At 47.5% G+C, this 25897-nt stretch overlaps 12 protein-coding genes across 12 annotated transcripts; 5 read left to right on the forward strand and 7 right to left on the reverse strand.

Annotated features, from left to right (window-relative positions):
* Positions 1-1661: 1661 nt before the first annotated feature.
* N7455_010445 (uncharacterized protein) lies at positions 1662-1985 on the forward strand (the record flags this gene model as incomplete). Its single annotated transcript, XM_065606457.1, has 2 exons — positions 1662-1730; positions 1857-1985. Coding segments are annotated over 2 exons (198 nt in total), but the record flags the coding sequence as incomplete, so codon positions are not given.
* A 254-nt stretch (positions 1986-2239) lies between these two features.
* Positions 2240-3231, reverse strand: N7455_010446 (uncharacterized protein; the record flags this gene model as incomplete). Its single annotated transcript, XM_040954883.2, has 2 exons — positions 2884-3231; positions 2240-2821 (listed from the first exon to the last, which is right to left on the reverse strand). Exons 1-2 carry the CDS (start codon positions 3217-3219, stop codon positions 2240-2242), a joined length of 918 nt encoding a protein of 305 aa, XP_040814721.2. The 5' UTR covers positions 3220-3231.
* A 145-nt stretch (positions 3232-3376) lies between these two features.
* On the forward strand, positions 3377-4370 carry N7455_010447 (1-(5-phosphoribosyl)-5- ((5-phosphoribosylamino)methylideneamino)imidazole-4-carboxamide isomerase HIS6; the record flags this gene model as incomplete). The annotated part of the gene is made up of 3 exons (XM_040954994.2): positions 3377-3684; positions 3844-4030; positions 4087-4370. Exons 1-3 carry the CDS (start codon positions 3385-3387, stop codon positions 4368-4370), a joined length of 771 nt encoding a protein of 256 aa, XP_040814682.1. The 5' UTR covers positions 3377-3384.
* A 19-nt stretch (positions 4371-4389) lies between these two features.
* Positions 4390-5672, forward strand: N7455_010448 (uncharacterized protein; the record flags this gene model as incomplete). The annotated part of the gene is made up of 5 exons (XM_040954892.2): positions 4390-4437; positions 4467-4723; positions 4793-4850; positions 4957-5049; positions 5126-5672. 5 exons carry the CDS (start codon positions 4390-4392, stop codon positions 5201-5203), a joined length of 534 nt encoding a protein of 177 aa, XP_040814523.2. The 3' UTR covers positions 5204-5672.
* A 79-nt stretch (positions 5673-5751) lies between these two features.
* N7455_010449 (Elongator subunit ELP3) lies at positions 5752-7600 on the reverse strand (the record flags this gene model as incomplete). Its single annotated transcript, XM_040955028.2, has 2 exons — positions 7228-7600; positions 5752-7175 (listed from the first exon to the last, which is right to left on the reverse strand). Exons 1-2 carry the CDS (start codon positions 7529-7531, stop codon positions 5752-5754), a joined length of 1728 nt encoding a protein of 575 aa, XP_040814673.2. The 5' UTR covers positions 7532-7600.
* A 207-nt stretch (positions 7601-7807) lies between these two features.
* On the forward strand, positions 7808-9161 carry N7455_010450 (succinate--CoA ligase (GDP-forming) subunit alpha; the record flags this gene model as incomplete). Its single annotated transcript, XM_040955034.1, has 7 exons — positions 7808-7968; positions 8034-8062; positions 8116-8242; positions 8302-8364; positions 8427-8452; positions 8509-8591; positions 8661-9161. The coding sequence occupies 7 exons, from the start codon at positions 7808-7810 to the stop codon at positions 9159-9161; spliced, it is 990 nt and encodes a 329-aa protein (XP_040814701.1).
* Positions 9162-10086: 925 nt separating this feature from the next.
* On the reverse strand, positions 10087-11329 carry N7455_010451 (uncharacterized protein; the record flags this gene model as incomplete). Its single annotated transcript, XM_040954786.2, has 3 exons — positions 10087-10584; positions 10642-10897; positions 10959-11329. The coding sequence occupies 3 exons, from the start codon at positions 11327-11329 to the stop codon at positions 10087-10089; spliced, it is 1125 nt and encodes a 374-aa protein (XP_040814606.2).
* A 1208-nt stretch (positions 11330-12537) lies between these two features.
* Positions 12538-13227, reverse strand: N7455_010452 (uncharacterized protein; the record flags this gene model as incomplete). The annotated part of the gene is made up of 1 exon (XM_040954802.2): positions 12538-13227. One exon carries the CDS (start codon positions 13225-13227, stop codon positions 12538-12540), a length of 690 nt encoding a protein of 229 aa, XP_040814722.2.
* Positions 13228-15298: 2071 nt separating this feature from the next.
* N7455_010453 (uncharacterized protein) lies at positions 15299-16957 on the forward strand (the record flags this gene model as incomplete). The annotated part of the gene is made up of 1 exon (XM_065606458.1): positions 15299-16957. One exon carries the CDS (start codon positions 15299-15301, stop codon positions 16955-16957), a length of 1659 nt encoding a protein of 552 aa, XP_065460421.1.
* A 1852-nt stretch (positions 16958-18809) lies between these two features.
* N7455_010454 (uncharacterized protein) lies at positions 18810-19139 on the reverse strand (the record flags this gene model as incomplete). The annotated part of the gene is made up of 1 exon (XM_040954814.2): positions 18810-19139. One exon carries the CDS (start codon positions 19137-19139, stop codon positions 18810-18812), a length of 330 nt encoding a protein of 109 aa, XP_040814768.2.
* A 1547-nt stretch (positions 19140-20686) lies between these two features.
* N7455_010455 (uncharacterized protein) lies at positions 20687-22767 on the reverse strand. Its single transcript, XM_040954902.2, has 3 exons — positions 21842-22767; positions 21267-21780; positions 20687-21202 (listed from the first exon to the last, which is right to left on the reverse strand). Exons 1-3 carry the CDS (start codon positions 22546-22548, stop codon positions 20765-20767), a joined length of 1659 nt encoding a protein of 552 aa, XP_040814735.1. The 5' UTR covers positions 22549-22767; the 3' UTR covers positions 20687-20764.
* Positions 22768-24326: 1559 nt separating this feature from the next.
* On the reverse strand, positions 24327-25691 carry N7455_010456 (uncharacterized protein; the record flags this gene model as incomplete). The annotated part of the gene is made up of 3 exons (XM_040955007.2): positions 24327-24635; positions 24689-25551; positions 25601-25691. The coding sequence occupies 3 exons, from the start codon at positions 25689-25691 to the stop codon at positions 24327-24329; spliced, it is 1263 nt and encodes a 420-aa protein (XP_040814537.2).
* Positions 25692-25897: the final 206 nt, after the last annotated feature.

Raw genomic sequence — 25897 nt, forward strand, 5'->3', positions numbered from 1 at the left:
ATTAAAACTCTAGTCCCGTCGTTTCTGCGCAGTTCAGTATAATGGTCCGGCTTAGCATCGTGTTGTTGGGGCCAAAACAAAAATCTAGATTGGACCCGGACACTGCACGCGCTCTCTTTCCTGAATACGTATCATGAGGGTCGACCCTACAGGGTCCTCGGAACCACCCTGATCGTCGACATATGGAACTCGCGTGCGAATCCTGCGATTGCGTGAGTTTATCCTACGGATATCACAATCTGATAGCGCTGTGGCGTGAAGATGCATGTCTCATGATAAGGACCGAACCAGCTTATTGGGGGAAATTATATTATATTGTACTTATAGTGTATTCCGTACAAGAATAGTCGGCTGCATATGCACCTTCTTCACGTATTTCTTGGTGCTCTTTTCGAAAATATTTTTCAGCCTGTGCAGATGTATTTTCACATGTTCTTTTGGATGGTCTTTGTTTTATATATTTCCCGCATGATTAAGGCTGCAGCTAGAATACATGTGAAGACGACTTCAAACGTGCAAATCGACTTTTCTATATATAAGCTTTAATATGATAAATCTTAGACATTCAACTAAAGAAAAGCCATGGGAACTACCCGTGGATTATGCCGCCTAATTGTAGACTAGCGTATCCTTTTTCACGGCGGAAGAAGCGGAAGACGTTCACGGCCCCACTTGGGATTTCTTGGCATATTTGACGCAAAAGTGAGGATTTGGCGGACGTCTGCACCTCTCGGTGTATTTATAGCGCTAAGAGTCTAGATTTCTCTACTAGTCTAAGTGAAACAAAAAACGGGTATCCTAGAAGGCTCGTTATACGTCTATCTGCATGTCTAAATTTCCGAGCCGTGATGAATTCGGCATTGAGAGTCATTGGCCCGAGTGGTCCGATTACTTCAATGTAAGATAGTAGCTTGAACCAAAGATCTAACTTTTACGGACGATATATATATGTATATATATATATATATATAGAGTTCAAGGTTGATAACAAGTTCACACTTGAATGTAAATTCTTGACTATTGTTTATATAGTAATTGTACTCGGGATTACCATGCTCAGATGGAGTTATAGTGCGGCTTTTGTTCGGATTAAAGGGACTGTAAATAGATATAGCCATATTTAAATATAAAGACATTTTATAACATTACGAGTTGTGTAAGACGTTTTTTTCATGTGGCCAAATAATGAGTTTTGGTAATGACCAACGAATATATATCACCTACATATCACCTACATAAGTACGGATGCAGCGGTGTAGGTACACCTACTATCAAACCAACCAAGAAATGACTGACCCATCTTTAGGTCTCTTACATTATTGTTAATACAGCTGTAATCAAATTGCTGGATTTGCTGGATATCGCAATATCCGTGGTGGCTCTCGTTCTATATAAATGTATGACGTATGTTGTCCGGTGGAATGTATATTCCACCTAACAGCTCCCATTGATCAGTGCAAATGTATTGAGATGTTAAAATATTGACTAGATGTACACATGGAAATTTTCAACGCGACTGTTCATTTATTACTTAGATTGAGTGTTACGATTTTTTGTTTAAGAATACGCATATCCAAAGATCTATAGATCGTAAAGGGTTTCATTATCTCTATTAAATATGTCGAATCTCCAATACTTCAACTACAACGGCTGGGGCTAGAAAGCAAAACGAGACTTCTATTGCACTCGAGCCGTCCGCATTGGTGATCGCATCGAATGTGCAGGCCAAGGTATCTACACGAGTCACGAGGCCTTGCTTTCCGAATGAATAGACCGTGCTGATAACATCGTGAACAGGCAGTTGGGACCCGCGAACATTTGTAATCCATCAAGAAACCAATGCACAGATCGACTAGGCTTTCGCCAACGTGGACCTGAATCTGAAGCATGGTGGAGGAAAAGGCTGGGAGCAGGTATTCCAGCTGAACCCGTACCACGTCCCGATCAACGATGAGGCTCTCGGGGCCGATGGTGTGGAATTTTAAGAAATGGATACCGAGCCATTAGCCCATTTGGGCATGTATTGGGGTAACGAGGCTCGGCGAGGATGATATGCGGGTTGAGATCGAAGTTGTAGGTCGTGGCCCACGAGAGATTGAGATCGGAGGGGACATGGCGCGAGATGAATTTATGGATCATGAACCCATCTAGCTCTTGTGTTGAAGTGGTTTGGGTGGGCAGTGCCACACGGAGAAGCGTAGTAGCCTAAGAATGGAAGAAGGCTTCAAATATCGTGATCTTAGCGTTTGTCGCCTCGGCCACCACCCCGGCCACCCCTACCACCGCCGCCTCTGCCGCCTCTTGTTTTGCCCCTTCCTCTCCCACCCATCATACGGCGTCCTGATGCCTGGACGCGCTCGATGTCATCTTTGTTCAGGTTCAATGTGCCTCCTGAGAACTTGCCCACAGAGGATCCGGCAACACCGCGCTCTCTTCGCCCGTTGTTGCTTGATTTCTGTACCTTGCTAGGCTTCTCGAGAATGATGCCGTTCTCCTTGGCTTCTTGGCGGCGCCTGTCTTCCTTTGAGGCAGCCTTAGCTTTGATGCCTCGTCGGTGCGCAGTAGGCATTTTATTTTGCGCATAGAGCGAAGTTTTGGCTCCAAGAGATTGCATGCGCATATCCAAAGCCTTCAAACGGTTCTTTCCAGTAGGAGCGAGGTCATCCGCGGAGTCGAGAAGGTGTGACTCCTTAAGTAGTCTTTGCAATGCGAGATCGTGCTTGAGGTTCGCAGAGTCGTGGGCATCTTCTTCTTCTTCTTTTTTGGATGTAGGTTCTGGCTCGGTGCTAGGCTTATCTAAGTCGGACAACAGTTTCCCACTCTGCAGGTCTGAGCGTTAGCATTGAGTTTCAATGCATTGAGACCTGGAGATCTGGCACATACCATAAACGCCTTCCAAGTCTTCTTGTCCATTCTGTCTTCTGGTGCCGCGTAGGCATCCGTGTGCTCGACCACCTCGACTTGGTTGCTCTCGTCACTGATATCGGACATCCCATCCCAGTCACCCTCTGACCCAGAGAGATCAGAGTCATCGTCGTCCTCATTTTCTTCATCCGAATTTGTAGATTTGGCGGTAGAAGCTGGCAAATCGAGTGGCTCGAATTGCGCTTCGAATAATCTGCGGAATACGTCCTGCGCATTGTCCACTGGAGGAGGGCTGTCTTCCTTGGCCTTGGGCTTGGAAACCACAGTGGTTTCTCTCTTTCGTTTCACGACCATGGTGGATATGCTGTCAAGTAAATTGTAAAATCGAACACTCGCGTCTCGGCCCAAAAGTTTTTCGGACTAAGCTCGAGATCACGTGCGATAAGGATAAGCCGCCCCTCGATTCACAGCCCTGGAGATCGTCACTAAATCAACTTGCTCTCCAATTCGCCAGAGAAAATGACCAAGTTCAGGCCGTGCATTGACCTGCATTCAGGGCAGGTCAAGCAAATTGTGGGTGGTACGCTCAGCCAGGTATCCGCAGACCTGAAGACCAACTACGTATCCAAGTTCCCGGCCAGCCACTATGCGGGATTGTATCAGAAGCATGATTTGCGCGGCGGGCACGTTGTGAAGCTTGGACCGGGGAATGAAGAAGCAGCCCAGGAGGCGTTGAAGACATGGCCAGGTGGGCTGCAAGTGGCCGGGGGTATCACCGATAAGAATGCGCAATATTGGATCGATCAAGGTGCAGACAAGGTAAGCAATCGGACTCCAGACGGATTACTATTTGTTCGCTTGGCGTCATGCTTGGTCGAGGACACAATAATATCTATCCTTTTACTTCAAATTCCTGTTTGGTTGCGCTCCGTCATAGCAAGAGTCCAATGACGCTAATCTGTGGAATGCGGGCAATAGGTGATCATCACTTCATTCCTCTTCCCTGGGGGCAAGTTCTCTCTCGAGCGGCTCGAGTCGGTCCTAGTTGCCCTTGGCGGTGACAAGTCAAGGCTGGTCTTGGATCTGAGCTGCCGCAGAAAAGACGATACTTGGTTCGTTGCGATGGACCGCTGGCAAACCATCACGGAGATGGAGATCAACCAAGGTATGTCATGCCAATACTGAATCTCTGTTGATTTTTGGCTCATTGACACTGTGTAGAATCTATCTCAATGCTGGAACCATATTGCGCCGAGTTCCTAATCCACGCTGCAGACGTAGAGGGCCTGCAACAAGGCGTCGACGAGGAACTTGTTTCAAGATTGGCTGAATGGTGTACTATTCCTGTGACCTATGCGGGAGGTGCGCGCCATTTACAAGATCTGGAAAAGGTCCACACCAGTAGCAAGGGAAGAGTGGATTTGACGATTGGCAGCGCGCTAGATATCTTTGGTGGCTCTGGAGTGACGTTTGATGAATGTATCGAATGGAACAAAACGCATTAAACATAGAACTTAAAACAAAATGAATAGACTATATCAAAAAGATTATGATGGGCCGAATAATATTTCCGTATCCTTATTTACTATTTGATTGAAGAGGTGAAAACAAAAACAACAAGGAGGAGACGAGTCACAGGTGTGTCTGGACTTGTCCCAAAGCGGCTTAGGGGCTTGCATCAACTGAAGGTCCGCCCGCCTCCGTATCTCAAGTCTTCAACCTCAACTCTCTGTATTAGCCGATTTGCGACCACCCTTCTCCAACAAACTACCTATCCCGCCCATTCCGCAACTCTCCCTACCTATCACCAAACCGCCAACATGAAGCCCGTCGTCTCTGCCTTGAACGCCTGGTCTTGGTACGCTCCTGCATCCCAGACAGCATCCATCGAAAGTCCTATTGCTCTAACATCTTGTTTCTTGCATAGTGTTGTTATCTCCGTTTTCGCAATCGTCATCCTCTCAGTCCTCGGATCACTATACAGCGTACGTCCCCCGACTCTGACCTACCCATCAAACCCTCCAAAGACCCATTGTCATAGACCTACGTAATATGGGGTTCACCCGGCTAACGCGAAGATCCTAATTATAGAGCAACAACCACGCATACACTGGATCAAAAGACGAACCCGAAGATGGCCCTGCAGTCGCCGCCTCCATTTACACCGCTGTGATCGTCTACGCTGTACGTCATTCCCCCTCTCTAAGCGTTGCATGAGGAAAGGAATCGGTTACTGACAATGCGCTTTTCTGGCTCATAGGGTTTCTTCGTTTTCTGCGGTTTCCAGGCTTACCTTCACTTGCGAGACAGTAGGGGAGGTGCTATATCACTGCATTGAAATTGCCTTGGTCCCTTTTCCTTCGATGTCTTCATGACACCTTTATCTGTCGATTTTCAATCTTGGAGCTTATATCTCGGGGTTTCTTGAGTACAACACGGTGGTTTAAATTTGATGCTTTGGGAGTGATTCGAGACTGAGAGAATATTTTCGATTCTTTGGAGTATGAATCACCCACTTCTACTCTGTGCGACCTGGATTCATCTATGTTATAGATGAGCAGGGTCGGGCTAAACTTGAAAGGCGTTGGCGGGCAGGTTTCCCGGTCTCCTTTGCTATAATACACAGATGGCCGACCTGCGACTTGTACATAGAGCACTCATGATTATTCCAGTTCTTTGATATCTCATTTTTTGTCCATTGGATGCATCTAAAGATAAAATTTGGTATAGACATTCAATCATTTGTCCTTCGTTGAGAAGAAAATCAAGTTTTTGTGAGACCGCCAACGCCCAGGAGATGCAAAATCAGATATTGAGCCTCGGCTAGGCATCTGGTTTTCTTTTTTGTTTTTGTTTTTTTTCTTTTTCTGTTTCTTTGGAGACAAATTACTCCTCGTCCTCCCATGGATCCAACATCTTGGACATGTAAGGACCATCAAGGAAGTACCCGAGACGAGCATAGTAGCTACGCACACCCACACCGGAGATAACACTGATCTTGCGACTACCGTGCTCCTCGCGGGCAATACGTTCCGCCTCCTCCATTAACAAAGTTCCAAAGCCACGGTGCTGGAACTTGCGGGCATCACGTCCGTGAAGGGGCACAGCAGAACCGTAGACGTGAAGCTCGCGGACGATACTCGTTTGCTGGCTGGTGAACTCAGGACGGAATGTGTGAGTCTCACTGCACTTGCGCAGACGAAGCAATCCAATGAGAATATCCTGCTTCGGGTCTTCATATGCCAAGAAAGTCTCCCATCCGCCATTGGCAGCGTAGTCACGGCGGATCAACTCAATCTGCGATGGACGGATCTTGTTCTTAACTTCGTTGATACCGACTTCTCTCGTGCGGACATCACGGCAGGTAGTACCAAAGTCCTTCATACGCGCCAATGCCAGTTCGCGCAGGTTGCCGTTCTCCACACCGGAGGTAACAAGTGGCATGGGGATATCACGCTGGACTCGGTAGATACGGGTCCACGGGGGAACTAGGGCAAGAATGCGTGCGACAAGGTCGATAAGTGCGTTGGGTGTGTAGTTCTTGTAACGGCCGGTACGCCACAGCTCGTAGAGACCGGTGCCTCGAATGACAAGCGTGGGGTAGAGTTTGAGACCGTCGGTACGGAAGTTGGGGTTCTCGAAGTACTCCTGGAACTGGAACAGATCACGCTCCATTCCAACGTTAGGCAGATCGGGCATCATGTGGCTGACAACCTTGAAACCGGCATCCTTAGCAAGCCTGAATGTCTCAGCTACTGCTGCTACAGTGTGGCCGCGGTTGGTGTCTCGCGCAACGTCCTCGTACAGACTCTGCACACCAATTTCTAACCGCGTACAACCGTAGCGGAGCATGCTGCTCAGATGTGTATCCAGACAGTAATCTGGTCGGGTTTCGATTGTGATACCCACACACTTCACGTTGCTCATTTCGCCTGCCAGCACGGCCTCGTCAACATTATCCGTTTGGTATCCGCTCAGCGCGTTGTGAAGCTGGGAGATGAAGGTGTCTCGGTAATCTTCCGGTAGCGACATGAAGGTTCCGCCCATGATAATGTATTCCACCTTGTCCACGCTGTGACCGAGAGCTTTGATCTGGTCCACACGTCCTCGCGCCTGCTCAAACGGATCGTAACGAGCGCGGATCGCGCGCATCGAGGTTGGTTCATATCCAGTATATGACTGAGTCGAGTATTCGAAATCGGAGTCGGGGCCACCAGGGCAATAGACACAGATGTTACCAGTATATGCGATGTGGGGGCATCGATGGGGTTTGCACATAACCGCCACCACGGCGATACCAGAGGAGGTTCCTATGAACGAGGTTAGCGATAGTCCAGCATTCCCACTTGGATGTAAACGTACGGATCGGCTTCGCGATCAGCTTTGGCAGGATGTATTTTTTGTAGTGCTCAGGTACTGCCGCAATAATTGCCGTCAGTGGCGGGGAACTGGACAAGCTGTGCTTCTTCGAAAAGGTAGCCCGCAACTTGTTGAGATTGAGATCCTTCTTGGGCTTGGTAGAGTCCCTGTGCGACTCATAGTCTTGAATGAGAGCATTTGCAATGTCGGAGCATGCTCGCATGAATCGCTCGTTCTCTGGGACGTTCTTTGCGTTCTTCTTGGCGGCCCTTTTAATTTCCTGCGATGTCATAGTCATGGTAGCCATGGCGAAAAGAATAACACCGCGCCTAGGCGGGGAGTATTTTCAATAACCAAAAGCGACACAAGTTGTACTTGGTGGGGGTTGAGGTTGATTAGATCGAAAAAAAGTGGTCGTCGAGGCCTGCGCCCGAGTTCAGTTCCGCTTAAGTAAAATAATTATCCCGAGCGAAAACTCCCGGGTACGTATCCCGAACACCTACCTGCCCTTAATCCTATCCTTTTCTTTCTTTCCACTTCACCTATACCTCACCTCTCCCCTCAAACATACAATCTTGCAGCAATGCAGGCCTTCCGCCGTAACACCCTCTCGGCCCTTCGTAATGTCGGTGCCACCCAGCGTCGGACTCAGGCCACCTCTGCCTACAGCGAGACCTTGAACAACCTTAAGATCAACAAGGACACCCGCGTTCTCTTCCAGGGTTTCACTGGAAAGCAGGGAACGTAAGTGCAATCTTTGCGCTTTCATTATCGCACGCGCATCATGCTGACTTTTGACCTCGACATAGCTTCCACGCTGAGCAAGCCATCGCCTACGGTAAATATTTGTCCAACCGCGATCGCATCCAAACAATAGCTTACACAGAACAGGCACAAATGTCGTCGGTGGTACCAACCCCAAGAAGGCCGGCACCATGCACCTTGACCGTCCCGTTTTCGCCAACGTTGGCGAAGCCGTGAAGGAGACCGGTGCCACAGCTTCCGCCATCTTCGTTCCGTATGATCAATCAACATATTCTCTCAAAATACCAGGAAAACGATGCTAACTGCAATTAGCCCCCCTCTTGCCGCTGCTGGTATCGAGGAGGCCATCGCTGCTGAGATGGGCCTCGTTGTTTGGTACGTGTCCAATCGAACTCCCCCTTGCAAATAACCTTTTCTGACAGCTTCTGGTCCAACAGCATTACTGAGGGTATCCCCCAGCACGGTATGGATCGATCGACCACCAGTTTTGAAGCGCGCGAACTGATTGATTTCATATAGACATGGTCCGCATCACCGACATTCTTAAGACCCAGAACAAGACCCGCCTGATCGGTCCTAACTGCCCTGGTATCATCGCTCCCGTAAGCTACCACTCCAACTTTCTGCAATAATTCGAGTCGCGCCAAATACTCACATATCTCGTTCAATAGGGTCAATGCAAGATCGGTATCATGCCCGGCTTCATCCACAAGCGCGGTCGTGTCGGTATCGTCTCCCGTTCCGGTACCCTGACCTACGAGGCCGTCAACCAGACCACCCTCGCTGGTCTCGGTCAGTCTCTCGTCGTCGGTATCGGCGGTGACCCCTTCTCCGGCACCAACTTCATTGACTGCCTCAAGGTCTTCCTCGAGGACCCCGAGACCGACGGTATCATCATGATCGGTGAGATTGGTGGTTCCGCCGAGGAGGATGCCGCCGAGTTCTTCAAGGCCAACAACATCCACAACAAGCCCGCCGTCTCTTTCATTGCCGGTATCTCCGCTCCCCCCGGCCGCCGCATGGGTCACGCCGGTGCCATCGTCAGCGGTGGTAAGGGTGGTGCCGATTCCAAGATCGCCGCTCTCACCGATGCTGGTGTCATCGTCGAGCGCAGCCCTGCTTCCCTCGGCAAGACCCTTCTTGCTGAGTTCGTCAAGCGCGACCTTGTTTAAGGTTGTCGCCCCTTTTCATGCATCGCGTGTCTTGTTGTCCTGGTTTTGAAGACTGGGATCTGAGGTATATGTGCTATTTTATACTATGGGGTTTATGGGCTGTTCCTTTTCGGCTGCTCCTGTATTCATTTTCTCCTTTGTGTTAGAGATCCTTGAAGTAATCATGCTCGTGTAATTATTATGTGTGCTGTCTGTGCAGAGTAAGTGGTAGAAATATGTCAATATATGGAAACCATTCTTTTCAAGTCCACGAAGCAGGCTCTCTGAGTGGTTCCTCCCTCACTCACTATTTACCTCGACCTGTCTTCATTCCAATACTCATACCGGGCATCCATGGTAAAACATATGGCTCTAGAAGCCCTCATGAAGTGCGGTGAAGAACGGAAGTCACCTGGGCAGCTAGCAGTCATAGTTCTCGAAGAAAGTGAAATTTGATATCAGTTCACATAGTTCAAAGGATGGGGCTAATATTTCAGTTTGAACGGCTAATATTATAAGAGGCAGACCAGATATTTCAGACCTCTAGAAATAGCTCTAGTTCTATATCAGATTATCATGGTTGGTGCATTACAGAAGAGGCACGCTCTGTCACTGATATGGACAATACCAACCGATGATTTACCATCACCCATTTTGCTCGACCTAACTTTGATTTCCTTTAGTTTAGATTTCCAGTTTTAACTCTTCTCACTATCTACAATGTCTACAAGTCAGACTGCAAGAACATGGACCGACAAATTGTCTCTCTCATCCCTGTATGCATTGGTGTATGATACACACATGTTATATGAACAGAATGAATGAACAAATTGGCGGGTTGCCACTACATGATAAAAACAGTTGCCTTTGCCCATGGACAAGGATAGGCCAGGTCCCAGGGCGCCTCTGGGTCCTAGTCTCCTCGCCTTTAAGCTCAGGTCAACTCTCACAACTTCCGACCCCCCATCTTCTCCAGCTTCCGTAAGATTTTTCTTTTGATGTCCGCAGACATTACAAGCTCCCCGTCCCTCCATTCCTCCTCTCTCTCCTCGATGGGAATGGGATTCTCGTCCTCCCAATCGCTCTCATCCTCCTCGAACTCCGACCCACAGTCACTGAGGTCTTGATCTACCTCAGTGCTGTATTCCTCGTCTGATTCCCCCAGAAACTCGTCTTCGCTGTCCTCCCTATATCGGAGCTCCCACTTCTCCCACTCATCCCACTCGTCTTCTTCATCGTCCTCGATCGTGGGAAGGGGGATGGGCTTGGTGGTGTCCCCATCGGTGAGGGGCCACGCCCATTGGAGTAGGACATCCATCTTGTCGGCGTAGTCCTCCGCATCGAAGTTGAGTGCTTGGGTATAGGCCACTTTGAGTTGGCCGTTGTCGAAATACCCATGCAAAACTCGAACTCGAGCATCGGGGAGGAAGGAAATGACCATTGTCTATATAACAGTCAGTCAATTATGTTCTGGGATGTAATTTACAGTGACTGGACTTACCGGGAAGTCAAGTTGGGGACGCTCATGTCGGTGGTACCTGCCGAATTGGTGCTTGTGGTTTTTGATTCTACTAAGCATCCATCGAACAAGTACTATGAGCTCTCCAACTGACGGGAGGGTGTCATGGTAGCAGTTTTCGCTCTTCATGACGACGAGTTGGTGAGCGGACTTTCCGTCTGCGCTCGTGGCTCCCATTTGAATGGTAAAGCCGTGCTGGTCATTGCTGTTGAAGAGACTATTGTCTTCTCCATACATGCTACATTATCCAAAGTTAGTCTTGAGGGTTCTATTTCTATCTATTGGGGATTTAGACTTACGGGACCAGTTCCCAGAAGATGGGGGATTTGCGGAGGTACTTCGAAAATGCCTGGTGGAGTTGATGGTGCATCTCTTTGGGGATGAAGTCTTGAGTGTGCTTCATCGCCCGAACCCACGTGAACGGGTCGTCCACGGGGTCCTCGGGGTTGAGTGCAGTATTGGCGATTTTGAAGTTGGTGTCGGTGTCGGGGGTGAAGAATTGGATGAGGGAAGGGTCGGTGTCCCCAGTCCAGAAATCCATCGGGTGGAGGTCAATATTGGCATACTGGTTTGATATATAGCCAGGCTGCATGCAACGGAGCCCTCTGTAGAGGATCCGGAGGCTGTGCTCCTTTTGTTTAAAGAGCCAAACCCAGAGTGGAGGGCACATTGTGAAGCCACCTGGGGATTGGAATGATGAAGAAGGAAGGAAAAGAAATAGAAGGTGCAGTCAACGGGGGTTCTTTTATGTTGTCCCTTGGTCAATTTCTGGGTCTGCTCTGACTTCCAGGACTATATCTACTATACCTAAATAAGGTGATGACTGGGTTATACCTGTGGATTTGCTCCGTATGTCAACAGGAACCAAGCCTAAATTGGACTGATTCCAACCCATAAAGCTTATTCTTCATGGATGGAGCTCTTCGGAAGCTGTATTGGGTAGCGGGTGGCTCTTGCCCAGCTGTGTGCCTATTCAACAAATGATATAATTTATACATAAGAATAGTTATACTGCGGTAAAATAGAACCCTGTATACTCCGACTCTCTAGGGGGTATCGGGTTGAAAATAGGTGAAAGTGAGGTGAAAGTGAGAGTGAAGAAAGCCTGATTTCATAGTAAGAAGCAAGCGTGACTGAGATGAAAGGTGTGTAGGTGCCATGGCTTTACAACACTGTTTACAGACAGCATTTTATAGACAAACTTCAATGTGTCTGAAACAGAAGCCCAACCCAGTGCTTCTGTATTTACAATTGTTGTAGTAAAATACTACAGTTTGGGGAGAATGCAGAAGAAGACTAAAACCATCCAAAGTACGCTCAGTCTGCAAACAAACATGTATGCATGTCCCACATTTTCAACAACAATAAGTGGCTAGTAGACGAGCAGGCAATCCTTGTACCAAAATTGACTGATATCTAGACCGTCCAGACTCAGGCGACCACAGATCAATAGACTAATAGGTGTGTGAGGTTCTCCAAGAGATCTTATGAATACAAAATTTTGGATATTCGAGGGTGGAAGCGCTAGAGTCTCTACTAACTATCTTGCAAGTGTCAACCAGACAGAACATGCTGTAGCCATGATCTGTTTGAATATGACTGTGAGCCGTGTATATAAAGTCGGCCTTCTCCAACTGGTTAGGTTATGACCCGCTCCTACAGACTGTTCATTATAGAGACAAAAACGCATATTAACGAGCTGATTGACCTGCACGGGATATGATCAGATGATAGCGTTGGTTTGGGGTATATTGAGTTGTAATGGCATGCGTTTCCAATTTCATGATCGAGATAGCTTAGGACTTATGAAGGAGATATAGTCTCACGTGAATTCAACACCTCGGGATTAATTTCATTATATACTCAGACAATGTCACGCTAGCTTTGAATCTTTCTCAAAGCCTCAGTAACCTCCTTTGTGGCAAATACATCCGCAAATTCACCATCGAGGCTAGCAACAGAAACCTTCTGAATAGTTTCCGCATCAATTCCAGCCTTTCCAAAGGTAGCCGTGGCATCCTCGACAAGTACGATACGCCCTTTATCGACTTTTGGATCATTCTCATGAGTGCCATCCGATCTTAATCGGACAGGCCCATCTCCAAAATACCGATCCACAACCCCGAGATTCGCGGCCATTCGTACAGTAGTTGAAACACAATGATCAGTCGTCAACCCAGCAATGATAAGTTGACGGAATCTCTTTTCACGCAAATGCGCTTCAAGCCCAGTACCGATAAAAGAGGAATTAACACTTTTCCAAAAGACAGGCTCCGACCCATCTGAGGCAGGGGTGGCGAAGTCTAGTGGACGGATACCCTGTCCAGGGTTGGAGGGGTGGAACGGAGATTCCGGAGTTGTGGAGGAGTGAAAAACGTGGATCACCTCCAGCGGCGTTGAAGATGAGGATCTTGCAACTCGGAATGCGGAGAGAAGTGCTTGAAGGTTGGTTTCATAATTCGGGTTGGATCGTGTGCCGCCCCAATGGGCTATTGTCTTTGGGTCGGAGAAGCCTGATTGGTTGTCTATCAGGATCAAAGCTGTCGGAAGAGTAAATTCCAATGCCATTTTGTCAGTTTGGGATTCTAATTGTTGCTTATTAGGATCTTTTCGAGATATTGGTGAGGTTGTAACTCTCAAAAGGTTTTCATACGGCTCTAGGGCTGTGGCTTTTTCGTGAGTCACCCCCGCTCACTAATCCACCTGGAACCCGTGGACATCAACGGCATTTACAATGTTGGAATCTTAATAACTTCATGTTTTGGGATATATTGGCGCTAAAATTTCTGTAATTGGCTAGCAAAAGGACTAGCCTTCTAACTTCTAATTCTAGCTTCTTACCCCCTTCTAGAGAAGAACCTTCCGCTTCCTAATTCTAGATGTTTTTCACCAGTTGGCTTCATCTTATTTTGGCCGCCGTTCACTGCATTATTTTGGGAAAGGTGTACTATCTGACCATGAATCAATAATCAGGATTGGCTTGGAAAATTGTCGTAACCTGAGGTTATATATAGACACTATGCTTGAAAGAGACCCGTCGTACCCTTAACCATTCCAACAATCTTTCTCTGTCATGTCCAACATAGCATATCGATCTGGGGGTTAGTATTATTGATACTGAATACCACCTCCCTCTGTTAAGTCAAATGATAATTCGACCGTAGCAAATTAGTAACTTCCTCGCTGGGAAGTTCTGAGTAGTCAAAATAATCTCATCCTAACCTTACAAGGCTTCCAACCCTACGGAGTACACACAGTGCATACCTTTGGTGCTATGACCTTAGGCCATAATGTGTGCTTCTAGGTATAACAAACATACAATGTCGAGACACCCAACCTTTTCCTTCCTATCCCTCTTTATCCTTTCTTCCACACTGTCCACCTCTTTGCGCAGTAAATCAAAGCCCACCCTTCAGTCTCTTTCTAGTTACCCGTAGTCGTAGCATACTCTATACTAGGTTGCCTGCCGCATGACTTCTAAAATTTGGCCCCCGTTGATCAACAAAAGTCCAAAAAAAATGGATATGAATAAACTAGAAGGTAAAATATTGTCTGCACCGTTAACACACACCCCAGTACGGAGTATGGAGTATGTTATTTGGTAACCATAACACAAAGAAAACGATAGGCATGGATGTACTCCGTAGGACGCATCATATCACTAGGTGATTACGGAGCACCTGAAAACAAAGAAAAATCTGCGCTAAGAAAGCCACACGACCCACAATTGCAGGCTCTGAGAGGCCTACGGAGTAGAATATATAACGTTTAGAATAGCGGGGGCTAGTACATATCTCTACTTCGTATCTATACTCTAATCTTTGCCGCAATATGATTAATGACACTCGGCATAAGACGTTTGTCTATTAGTATAACTGTATCTGTCAGGTTGACGGTTGATAAGGCGTAATATTGGCGTCAAAAGGGGCTATTTTCAACTACAGGGCAGTGCAGATGATAACACCACCAATGAGGTTAGCCAGAAGGTGGAAAGCGTATGGCACGTACACACACCCCTGTCGGGCAACTGAGTCTAGGCTCGAGAGAGTGTACTGAAAATAAATTCAGAGAAAATGGTAGGCTTGAGTATATGACAGAACAAGCGAGCGACATATGCTAGTAACTGATTGGCACTAGTGGCGAATCGTGATTCGATTCTAACCCCCGGCCCCTTAAATTTACTCCGTAACCCGCCCCCAAAAATCGCGACCTAGGAATCGGGGCCTAGGAATCGAACCCCCTGGAGGATACAAAAGTCGACCCACTGGCCGCAGGCTTTGGTGCCCTTGGTAAGGTCGATTTTGACGTCAATACCTATGTCGAGGGAGCCTACCCTAATGCAGATTCTACCAGAGTGACCAGGGTATGAGGGCGATCGTACTTAATAACAGTCGGGCACCGTACACTGTAGGAGAAAATCCAACATAAATTTGATATTTTGCTCCTTCTCCTTTGCGTAATTTTCTTCACTCCAGATATCTCAACCTTGAAACTGCCTTGGGCCAAAGTCATATCTCAATACCCAGAGCGACTGAAACCCCTATCAACAATACAGGGAAGGAGTTACTGTAATGTATGAGGAAGAACCGACCGAGTATGACGCGTTGAACTGACCTCGAAAAGGGTTGAGAAGATCAACATGGATAGCCCCAAATATTTCATCAGCTGGGGGTCAGAGAGAAAAGCACTACTAGGACGATTCGAACCCCTCCGGTCATATCGCCATGATCTCGTTCGGTCTTATAGAGAGGTCCTCAACACAGCTCAAACCTTCACACAGCACTTTTCGAAACAGCCGCTAAAGAGTTACGACATGGAAAGGTCGCTGAGCAAGAATATGGGCTGTGACCCTTCAGCCTGGAATAAAGATGCAAATAGCACATCTATTTGTTGGTTGGACATTGTTCGTCACGGCGATTTCCAGCAACAACCTGATGGATGTTATTACTGTTTCATTCAAGGGAGGGTCCTTGAATTCAATCATGAATTGCACGATAGAGTCGAGTTTTGCCGAAGCCATGCCCTCCAAATTTCCAACTCGGGACCGAGCCGCGCAGATGTGGAAAGGGAAGCAGAGATCACTCTGGAGATATTGACTGATATCTCCGACGAACTAAAAGACCTCTCAAGATGTCCGTACCTCCCACTTACCAATAAACTTGATGCAAGTATGAATCTAACTGAAACAGATACGAGAAGTCTAGCAAAGCTTAAGCAGACAGTGAAGATACGCCATAGCGAGCTCCAATCTCTCCTAGATCCTATAATAATTGGATCAAGCGGAGCAGAATCGGCTTCCGACGACGATAGCGAGGAGGGCTCGGACAGTTCCTCTGGAGACTCGAGTGAGGATGACGAGATAGATGACGAAAATGAAGGCAGGGTCCCCGAAGACAAGGCCGCAGAAGACAAGGTCCCAGAGGACGAGGACTTGGGTAACATGGTCTCAGAGGAAAATGGGACACGAGATGACAGTTGCAAGAATGTCTGCAGTCAGCAAAGCAACAGTAATTCTGGTAATGGAGGCAATGCGACACCAGCTGGTGACAGAGTTGTTCCGTTGAATCCTTTGCCCTTGGGAACTTCATCTTCGACGTCTCTACCAGAAGAAGGTGAGAATGTCATCTCAAAATCTCATATTTCTCTGCCAGTCGGCACTGAAAAAGCTGTCTCGGTGAACCCCTCCAGACATTTATCGCCTATCTATTTACCAACGGAGAGTGAAAACATCCCGACGGATCACATGTCCCCGAAAAATGGTCCTGAGCTGGATATGCGCCTATCACCCCCAAAGGGACCCCCGCGCGACGGACACAAAACGCCCTTTGAAAGTGAGAACCCACCTTCCCGCGCATATAAGCGGCGGAGGTTCATCCTTCCATATTACCGACAGAAAAGAGTACAGAAAAGAGTACAGAAGCCCGATCGAGCCTCTACCCACGAAGAGAGATTGATTGCTGTTGCCTGGATGAAGGCCAATTCAAACAAAAATTGGAACCAAGTGACATTAGCGAGAAATTACCGCATCGACTTTGGCGACAGATTTGGCCACACGAGAAGCTATGCGACTCTCAAAAGATGGATGGACGACGAAAAGAATTCTCAACTGGACAGCCATGTTGTGGTATTGAAAGTTCCGACTATGAGCCTCCATGGGGCATTATCGAATGGTAATTCTACAGAGCAAGCGATGGACCTTTCAAATGGCAATACCTATGTGCCATCATTACTTCCACGTAGGGAGTTGGAAAATCCACAGAACTGGATGGATGGTCATAACGCGGCCTTCCAAGGTTAGCTTCCCAGCCCCTTATTTCCTTAGGGGCGACCATCAGAGGGTATCGTTCAGGTAAAAACCAGGATTGGTCTGAATTCCTTTTTGGAAAGGAAATGAAAGAAAAAAAAAAAATCACATCTGGCGCTCGGTATAATTTAAAAAGCTTGATTCATGATTGGAAGGATTGGATTATGGAAAGGCAGGTTTTCACTTTGTAATATGTTCTTGATGTACAATAGACTATGGTAATTTTATAATCGATGTGGTAACCAAGCAAGACTTCTTCCTCTCGCGCTGCTTGGTATTCTTTTGGATGCTAAAGTCAACTGGTGGGTTCAGCCTCCCTAAAATTAGTCAAGGTCCTTTTTTTAGGGGAATTGTTGTTCTTCCCAAGTCATCTAAGTATACAAAAACTGAGCTAATGAATTAAAGGAGATGAATATATTACGGGGCCACCGAGTTACGGTGTTTTCATAATTCATAGGAAAGTCCTGACGCATTCACAGCCCTGGGGGCTAGGTCGAGCCTTTGGATAAAGTACGGGGTAAAGGGAAATGAGCAGCCCGGGGCCCGGAAAACAGCTGTGCAGTGTTCCTGATTTGGCAGGAGCAATTGTGACATTTCTTTGTTTCAACGTTGCTAGTATACTTCCCATTTTCACGCCTAGTATTATTATTGGTCTAGGTGCTGTTGATCTTTGCGATGTATCTAATTGCTTTGAAAATTGGGAATTCCCCCCTGTCGAAAGCATTGGATAAGTACGGAGTAGAAGCTGCACTTTTTTACAGTTGGTTGGACCCATTCTGATTTCACAGCCCGCCTCGTGCTTGTGCGCTGGAATCATTTCCCACATCTATCTATAGGAACTGCTCTCACGCCATGGCTGACAACCGTATAGAACAGGCACCATGTAAAACGAATGTCGAATTCAAGTCATACATATTCTTAGACCGTGCTTTACGCGAGGCTCGTGGGGTATATGAGTCTTTCGCCTCTATCGTCGAAAACAGAACAAGTCTAATAAAAGGAGATCCCGAGGTCTCGAAAGACTTCCAAAAAGATACGACAAAGTCGCATAAGCGGCCGTATATACAGAATATACGCGGTGAAAACTTGAAATGTGCAAAACGATTTTCCATGTATAATATTACAAGAATAGTCGGCCGCTTGCGCGGCCTTGTCATGTACGTACAACACGAAGGCGGTAAAAAAAGCATGCTTTATGCGAGAGATCTTCCCATGTATAACCTTTGATTTGCAAAGTTGGGGGTGATGTCTCGGCCTCCGCCACTTGGCATACTTGGCATGTGTGTGCATATTTGCCCGGATGTTGAGTATATCGATCATCCTGGTTTCAACCATTGCCAGCCAGCCAGCCCATTCAATACCTCCATGACACCGAATTGTGGCAATGAAGATGGTCTTCTTTGGGCCCTCACGACTCTCAGTGATGACCTTGAGGTCTGCAAAGATGTTTTCCCTTGTTGGGATAGAAGGCCGGCGTGATCTCTTTTGTTTGAGTGTTTTGGTGAATGAATCATGATTTGAAGATCCGGTTCTGCACGCCTGGAGACACATTCAAATGGAGGGGCTCATGGTGGGCGCTCACGGTAGTCAACATGCCGGACAAAGTCGGCATACATTGTAGTGTGCAATCCACGAGTGGCCGATGTCCGCGCATTTTCTGCAGAATCTGTGCATACCCGGCGATGTCTCAGCGCCATTTTGAAGGCCTGCACGCTTAACTATGCCTCGCCGATTTGCTCAAAGCATAGGAGAATGCAATATTGAACATTCACCTGGGTGTCGATGTGTGTCGGTCCCCTTGCCTTTAGGCTCATGCCGAATTTCGCAACTTGGACAGAATCTTCATCTACTCATCCGGCTTCTCTGTGACTTGTCTTTCGATGTCCACAGACATCACAAACTGTTCATCGCTCCCCTTCTCAAGGGAACTTCGTCTTCCCAGATCACCCAGGCACTCATCTTGGCTGTCCTCCCTGTATCGCCGCTCCCACTTCCCCAAGTCCCCGCACTCATCCTCTTCATTCTCCTCGATTATGGGAGGAGGGATGGGCTTGGTGGTGTTCCCACCAGTGAGGTACCATGCCCATTGGAGTAGGACTTCCGTATTTTCGGCGTAGTTCTCCGCATCGTGATGACCTTCACCTGGGTCAAGTCTCTCTGGGGTCACCTTTTTCATTAAAAGGAGGAAAGTAAAGTGGATCACATATGGAAAGGGACGAACAGCTTTCAGGTTTCCGCGAGGTGATCACAAGGTCTCTTCTTTGGCCTCAACCCAGGGAAATGTAATCTCAAAAGATTGTTGTATCTTGGTGACCGCGTGAGCCGCGCTCGTTGCTTGGGTATTGGCGGGGTTGAGGAAGCTCAGCTGTGGTGGAAAGGCAAGGAGCAAGAAGCAGATTCAACCAGTCGTATTACAGGCTAACAATAAAGAGAGAGGAAGGAAGGACCTCGGGAGAAGCCTTGAGACTCACAAACAAGCAAGTATTTCAAGATTGGAAGGTTCCAATATGATTACACCTGATTAATCAGGCACCAGCCACAACTGGGCAGTCACATAACTCAGGCGGTGCCGATGCTGTCTGGAGGGTTACCCCATGGACGGGCGACGAAATACGCCATCGGAGCTTAACTCTCTCATCGGATAATCCATGGATATTGCCAGCAGTATTTAGTCATCCACCGTCATTTGCAGGGTATAGAGTCAACCTACCTACCATTTAATTGTTAATTTACAAGTGTACAAGAATAGTCGGCCGCTTATGCGGCCTTGTGACGCGTTTTTGGTAGTGTTTAGATGTCTTTTTTTATGGTTATTTCCCGCCTCGTTGGTGTTATGGGTAGAAAAACTCAAAATGTACGAAACGACTTTTCCATGTACATCATTTGTTGAATAGGCACATGGATAGAAGCCACCTGCTACCCAATGGAGCGTCGGAAGAAGTTCAGCCATGAAGAACAAGCTTTATGTATTGGAATCAGTCTGGTTTAGGCTTGGTTCGTGTTGACACACGCAGTGAATCCACAGGTATAAGTACATATGACCTTGGAACCTACGTAACTACCTACCTTAGGTAGGTATCTAGTATGTAGGTAGCCATTATCCTGTTTAGGCTTAGTAGATATAGTCTTAGGAGTCGGAGGTAGATCCAGGATTTTACCAAGGGACGACGTAAAATAGCCCGGTTGTCTGCACCTTCCCCCCCCTTTACTGTGATTGATATCTACCTAGTACCTAGGAAGACCGGGATGTTGCAGACCTGGGGAGGCTTCTACCGGATGATCAGAAAGCGGATCGCAGCCATTGGACACGCCTCGTCAAGCTGTGGAGTGAGTGCGGGAGTTAACTGGAGGATATGCGAAAGTATGCTCCAGGGACTTCGCTATCGCCGGTCCAGGATGGATCTTGTTTCCTCGCCAGCCCGCCCCAAGACGCCCAGGAGAAGAAAGAATTCACACAAGCGCTGGAAATAGACTTGTTCCAGGACAATCTCAAGCTCTGTCATGAGCCGAGAAGAAGGGGCCAGCACACAAGACACACCTCACAAGTGAGAGTTGACGAGCTCCGACCAATTCCACGGTATGTTTGGAAGGTGGAAGATGGATGTCCTTCTCCATCTTCCCTTCGCACTTTGAAGCGACAGAAGTGGAAACTACCCGGCAGACTCTGGAATGCTTTATTTAAAAATCAAGGAGTGGACTTCTGACTCAATACAAAGATATAATGACCGAGTGGTCTCTAAAATCTAGGCCTAACGACATCTACATCTCACCAACAATGAACTGTAAAGAGGAATCCTCCACTCAGTCAGACTGACCACGCGTGTACTCCTTGTTGGTAGTCCAATCCCAATAAACACCATTAGCCCCATCCCCCTCCATGATCCAGGCATCACATCCCGCCAGGAACGGTTTCTCAAAGTCATCCTTGAAGTTGGCCGCCTTGTAGAACTCCGTCGTCTTGTCCTTATCCATTTCACAGATCGGCCCACACCAGTAGGGACGTTCGTCGAACCCGTACGGGTGGAGGATATCCCCCTTCTTGGAGTAAATGTAGTCGGGGTTGTTGATAGTTTTACTGACATTGCACACAGGGATAGTCCAGAGACCTTCCATACTCGCACCTTCCGAGTAAGCGTTAGCCCCGGAAGCAAAGATGTCGCCCATACGACTGGTAAAGGTCGACACGTCGTAGTTGTTGCCAGCAGCCTGGAAGGACTTGAGAGAGGACTTAATGGCGTCCTAAGGAGAAGAAAGGGTTAGTATGCAAATGTATATTATATACTTGTTGGGACCAACCACATACTAATGGATTAAGATTCTTCCAGAATGGCCCAGCGCCACCGTCCTTCCCGTACAGAGGAGATGCGCCCATGCGATCGGATCCCCAGGGCCGAGCAACCCATCCATCGTGCTTCTTCGATGCGACATTCTGTCTCTGCCAGTAGTACAGGTACCAGGCGCGGTTGTTCTCATCGCAGATAACATTGTCGCCGGAGTCGGCAATACCTCGACCGATATCCTCGCCGTCGCCGCAGGAGCCACCGCCGAGAATAAACACACGCTGCATACGCCAGAGAGAGTTTATCATCATCGACTGCATGATAGCGATCATGGAATCCCGGGCTCCGTTCTTCTGCAGTCCCGGATAGTTGACCCACGCTCCACCTTGGAGGTAATTGCGGATATCGCCACCAGAGTCTCCATAGCCATTACCGAACATCAGCTCGTTGTTTGTACTAATGAATGAGCCTGCGATATCAGTTACTGCCTGCGCCATAATATGGCCGAGATTGGCCTGGGTGATATCGGACGTGTCTCTGTACAGGAGGTTAGTAATAGTACCAATCGGAGATCTCTCTTGGATAGGGGGAGACTCACGTCGAAGAAATAGCTATATTGGCTGCACCAACTCCACCGCTAACCATGCCCGAAGCTGCTCCCGCGATGGCGGGCACAAGAGTACCCTCCATCACCGACGAGAGAGCAGGCGCACCCAATCCGGCAACAGCAACACCAAGCACAGTAGCGATTGCATTCAGGATCTCCTTCAAGACTGTTGGATTCCACGCATTCTCATCATGCCAAAAGTTATTCACGATCTCATCGTTATCCAGAGCGGCGACAACGGCAGCGATATTGAACGATTGCTCTAGACCCAAGAAGAAGCCGTGTAGATTGTTGAGCGCCTGCAGAACATAGTACGTCTCCTCGGTGTTCTTGCCTAGGGCGTTAATCTTGGGGTTATTACAAACCGGGATATCGCAGTTGGCGTCGTTGCCGTTATTCTGGCACGACCAGCCAGGCTGGCCCAGTGCGTATTGGCCAAAAGCACCGGCGAATCCGTGTGCATTGCTTGTCCGTTTGTCGGCGTTCTCGGTCCACCAGTCATTAAGCCAGTCGTCAGTTTCGGCTTTGGTCCATTTCTCAATGGTGGGGTTTTTTGTGAACTCTCCGACTGGGCCGCAGGGGTCATCGCTGCTGTCTCGGATGCTTTTGTTGGAGGATGGGCCGTAGGGGACGGCGGTTGCTTGGAGGACAACCGTCGCCCATGTGCCTACGGAAAGCAGAATAGATGCGGAAAACATGTCACTGGACAGTCTATGAGACTGAATGTCTGACTAGTTCTGATACAAAAGATGAATCTTCTGGATATTCCGAGGTATTCCAAGGTTCATATATGTTGCTAATTGCCGCTATCAACAATACGGAAAGTGGATATGGCGGACGATCAACAATATCTTTTCTCCCTTGGCAGTCTGGGCATCTGCAGGGGAATTAGCACTTTCTATAAAAGCATATGGTGCAAGAACGAGCATGAAAGTGTGCCAATCATCGTATTTCCTGCAGTACACATGTGGATGTGGATGTGGAGTGCTCTCTCATAATATCAACTCTCCACCCTATATGCTCCATAGAATCGAATTGCTATTAGATGATGTCGAACCGGGAGATTACTGGGCAGTAGTAGTTTTTCGCTATATCAGTCAACCTAATTGGAACTAGAAATTTAGCCGGACTTCGGGATACTGGTCCATGGATTCATATAATTGTTCATAACGTATCAAACCACCATAAAGTCTTCTTGAGAACAAATCCAATCAAAGAAATTCCAGCTTGGCGTCGTCGGTATTACCAATCAGCCCAATGCTATGTGAAGCGAACCCTCTAACACCCCGCGGTAGTGGATGTATTTTCAAGCGGGTTTCAACCGTCGGCATGAATTAGCGAATTCCCTCAATGGATCTGCCAAAAAGAATGCCTCGAATACAGAAAACAAAATCGGGGGCTAAAAAACATCATTAAGTCAAAAGAATGATCAGGAGAGATGTTCCTGGTTCTTACCAGTTCGGGTCAGTGGAGAAGACAGTGGTTTATTTTCGATAGGAAGAGGCGATTAGGGGTCCTCACGTATTGCATAGGGTTGCACTGGTTGGTTTGCTTCAGCATTTCCATGTTTGGCCCCAATATGCCATCCCTTATCGTTGCATTTAGAGTCGAGGTTCAGCTCACCTAGGTATTACCTGTCGGGCTCTATGGGGTTGGTTTGAGATGAAGTGTTTTGAAATGAGAGATGCATTAAATGTCGGGGTTTTGGGCAGAGATAGAAGAATATATATGTATAGAAGAATGAAGCTTGCCCTATTCGTCACTTGATTCATCTGACGAACGAAAGATCACCAATTAACCACGATCTGAAGAAAACATCTCAGCCGTGGCTTTAGCCCCCAAAATTGATGTATGGCCTGTTTATCTCTTATTCGCCAGACTAGCCGACCTATGTCTAATTTTACAATATGTAGGTAGGGGGTACATAGACAGTGATTAGCCAGCCTGAACCTAACCCTAAACCCATATTGGTTACTCGTGGGGCACCATTAAACCCTTTTCCTTGTATGATTTTCCTAATTAGGCTATGCCAAGAAGTATAGATCTGCTAGTACAAATTAAACAACATTTATCTATTGCAGTTTTGGTCTCCGCAATATCTCACGAGATCCACTAATCGCCAGCGTCGCGTGCCTTTGGGAACGAATGGAAAAAAAAACATTTACTCTCGTTCGGTCAAAAGGATTTGTAGAGGTGAATCATAGAAAGGACCATTGATCATAGGATTCAAATCGCACTGAGTTGATATGGTATCATGAGAGGACTGCTAATGCCCTCGAAAAGCACTTTATGCGGAGTAATATAGCAAAGCTTGGTCCTCCGAGCGAAACGAGAAAATGCTACTAATCTCGAGTCTTGGCGAAATATACATGCATTCAATGCGAAATTTCTAGATCAACTGTTTTATGAGTACAATAAATCAAGAACGTAGAACAGACTTGTCTATCAGGCACAAAATTTCAAAATCCAACGCCTTTTATTCACTCTTTTTCGAAGACGGTTTGGGGAACTTTCGCGTCCGACGACGTAGCACCTCCATTCGCTCCTCCATGGTCCAGTTAGCTTGATCACCGATGGGGATCATACATTTAGCCAGGAACTCGTAGTTCTTCCGAAGTAGGTTCACAGTAATGAAAATGTAATCGACATTTCGGAAGACCAGAGCATCTTCCTTAGCATAGGCGTCTTTCTGTTTGAGGAAAGCGACAGGGTGATCTCTCCAGTGGCGACGCGGGTTCAGGTGGTGAGAAGTGTGGTAGCCGTCATTGAAGGAGAATCGGTTACTCTGCTATTTGTTAGTCTTGATTCCACATGTTAAACAGACTGATAGAAACTCACCGGAACATCAATCAGCGTGATACTGGACAGGTAATCCGAATCAGGGTCGGCGGGATCCACGAAAGCATGTTGGCCCCAGTTACCGACCATCAAGCCCAGACGCATGACAGTGAGCGGAAGAATGAACACGAACGTGGTGGCGCGTGCATTGACGTAGTTGTAGAGCATGTAAATGGCAACGTAGCTGCCCACCTCCCAGAAGGCGCATTTGGCTGCATACTTGAACTGTCCCTTTCTCCAGAAGTACAGTGGGAGTTCCAGCCAAATGAAAAGGATGAACCGGCCCACATAGGTTAGGAAGTCAGGGATGCTGTCGCGGTCGTAGTACATTGTTGTACTCAGATCATCTCCGCCGTTACCCTCAACGTGGTGGTGCTTGATGTGGTGGTAATAGTAAGAGTTCCACGTGTGTCCGTGCATGGGGTCCAGCAGGTACGGGAAAAGCGTGTCGAATAGATGTAATTTTGAGTTCAAGACTCCATTCATGTGGATGTGTTGGTGCTTCATCAGGGTGAAAGCGCCACAATAGAAGCCTTGCATGAGCCAGTGCAAGGCACCGTGGAGGTAAGAGAATCGGTAATATAGGAATGCAGCACTTGGGACAATAGTGGTGAAGTAGAGAATAAGGTGCGTTACCATGACCACATCGGTCTGGTATCGCACGATGCCCTTTGCCCAGTTGATGTATGGCGTGAGCACGTACTTCTGGATAGGGGCGGGTAGCTTGGCCCGCAGCAGCGGGGTATCCCAGAATTGAGAGATGGTAGGATCAAATTCTACGTGAGAAGGATCATTGAGATTGTGAAGCTTTTGGATGGTTTCTTCCGTGCTCAGCTTGTCCAATGACTGTGCACTTGTTTTGTCTGGATTTTTGTTAGTTTATTGATTTGATCGACGATGCAGGAGTGTTACCATTTGAACTGGGTTGAGGCTCAACGATAGCATCGATCACCAGTCGATCTTGGTAAGTGAGCTCGGGATCTGTATATGTAGAGGGATCCATGATGCCTTAGTACGGCAAAGCAGTGCTAGTCTTGTCAATGTCCAATGTCCAATGTAATCCAACAAGTACATATGTAGGTACTAACCCGTGTCCAATTAAGTCTTGTAACAAAAGATAATTTCCGGAATTTCCGAGTTTATAAAGAACATAGAATGATCGATGCCTAGCGAGTACGCTGGATAATCTCCTAATCAGACAACGCGTCA

The sequence above is a fragment of the Penicillium solitum genome (assembly GCF_028829755.1).
Source record: "Penicillium solitum strain IBT 25940 chromosome Unknown utg000008l_segment0_segment0, whole genome shotgun sequence".
Taxonomy (NCBI): domain Eukaryota; kingdom Fungi; phylum Ascomycota; class Eurotiomycetes; order Eurotiales; family Aspergillaceae; genus Penicillium; species Penicillium solitum.

What these genes read in the sequence shown, in the direction of transcription:
- N7455_010455 (XM_040954902.2), bottom strand. Translation starts at nt 22,548, where the DNA reads ATGTTTTCCGCATCTATTCTGCTTTCCGTAGGCACATGGGCGACGGTT. An exon ending in AATATAGCTATTTCTTCGAC is followed by an intron (nt 21,781 to 21,841) that starts GTGAGTCTCCCC and finishes CCTCCTGTACAG; the next exon opens with AGACACGTCCGATATCACCC. An exon ending in GGAAGAATCTTAATCCATTA is followed by an intron (nt 21,203 to 21,266) that starts GTATGTGGTTGG and finishes TCTTCTCCTTAG; the next exon opens with GACGCCATTAAGTCCTCTCT.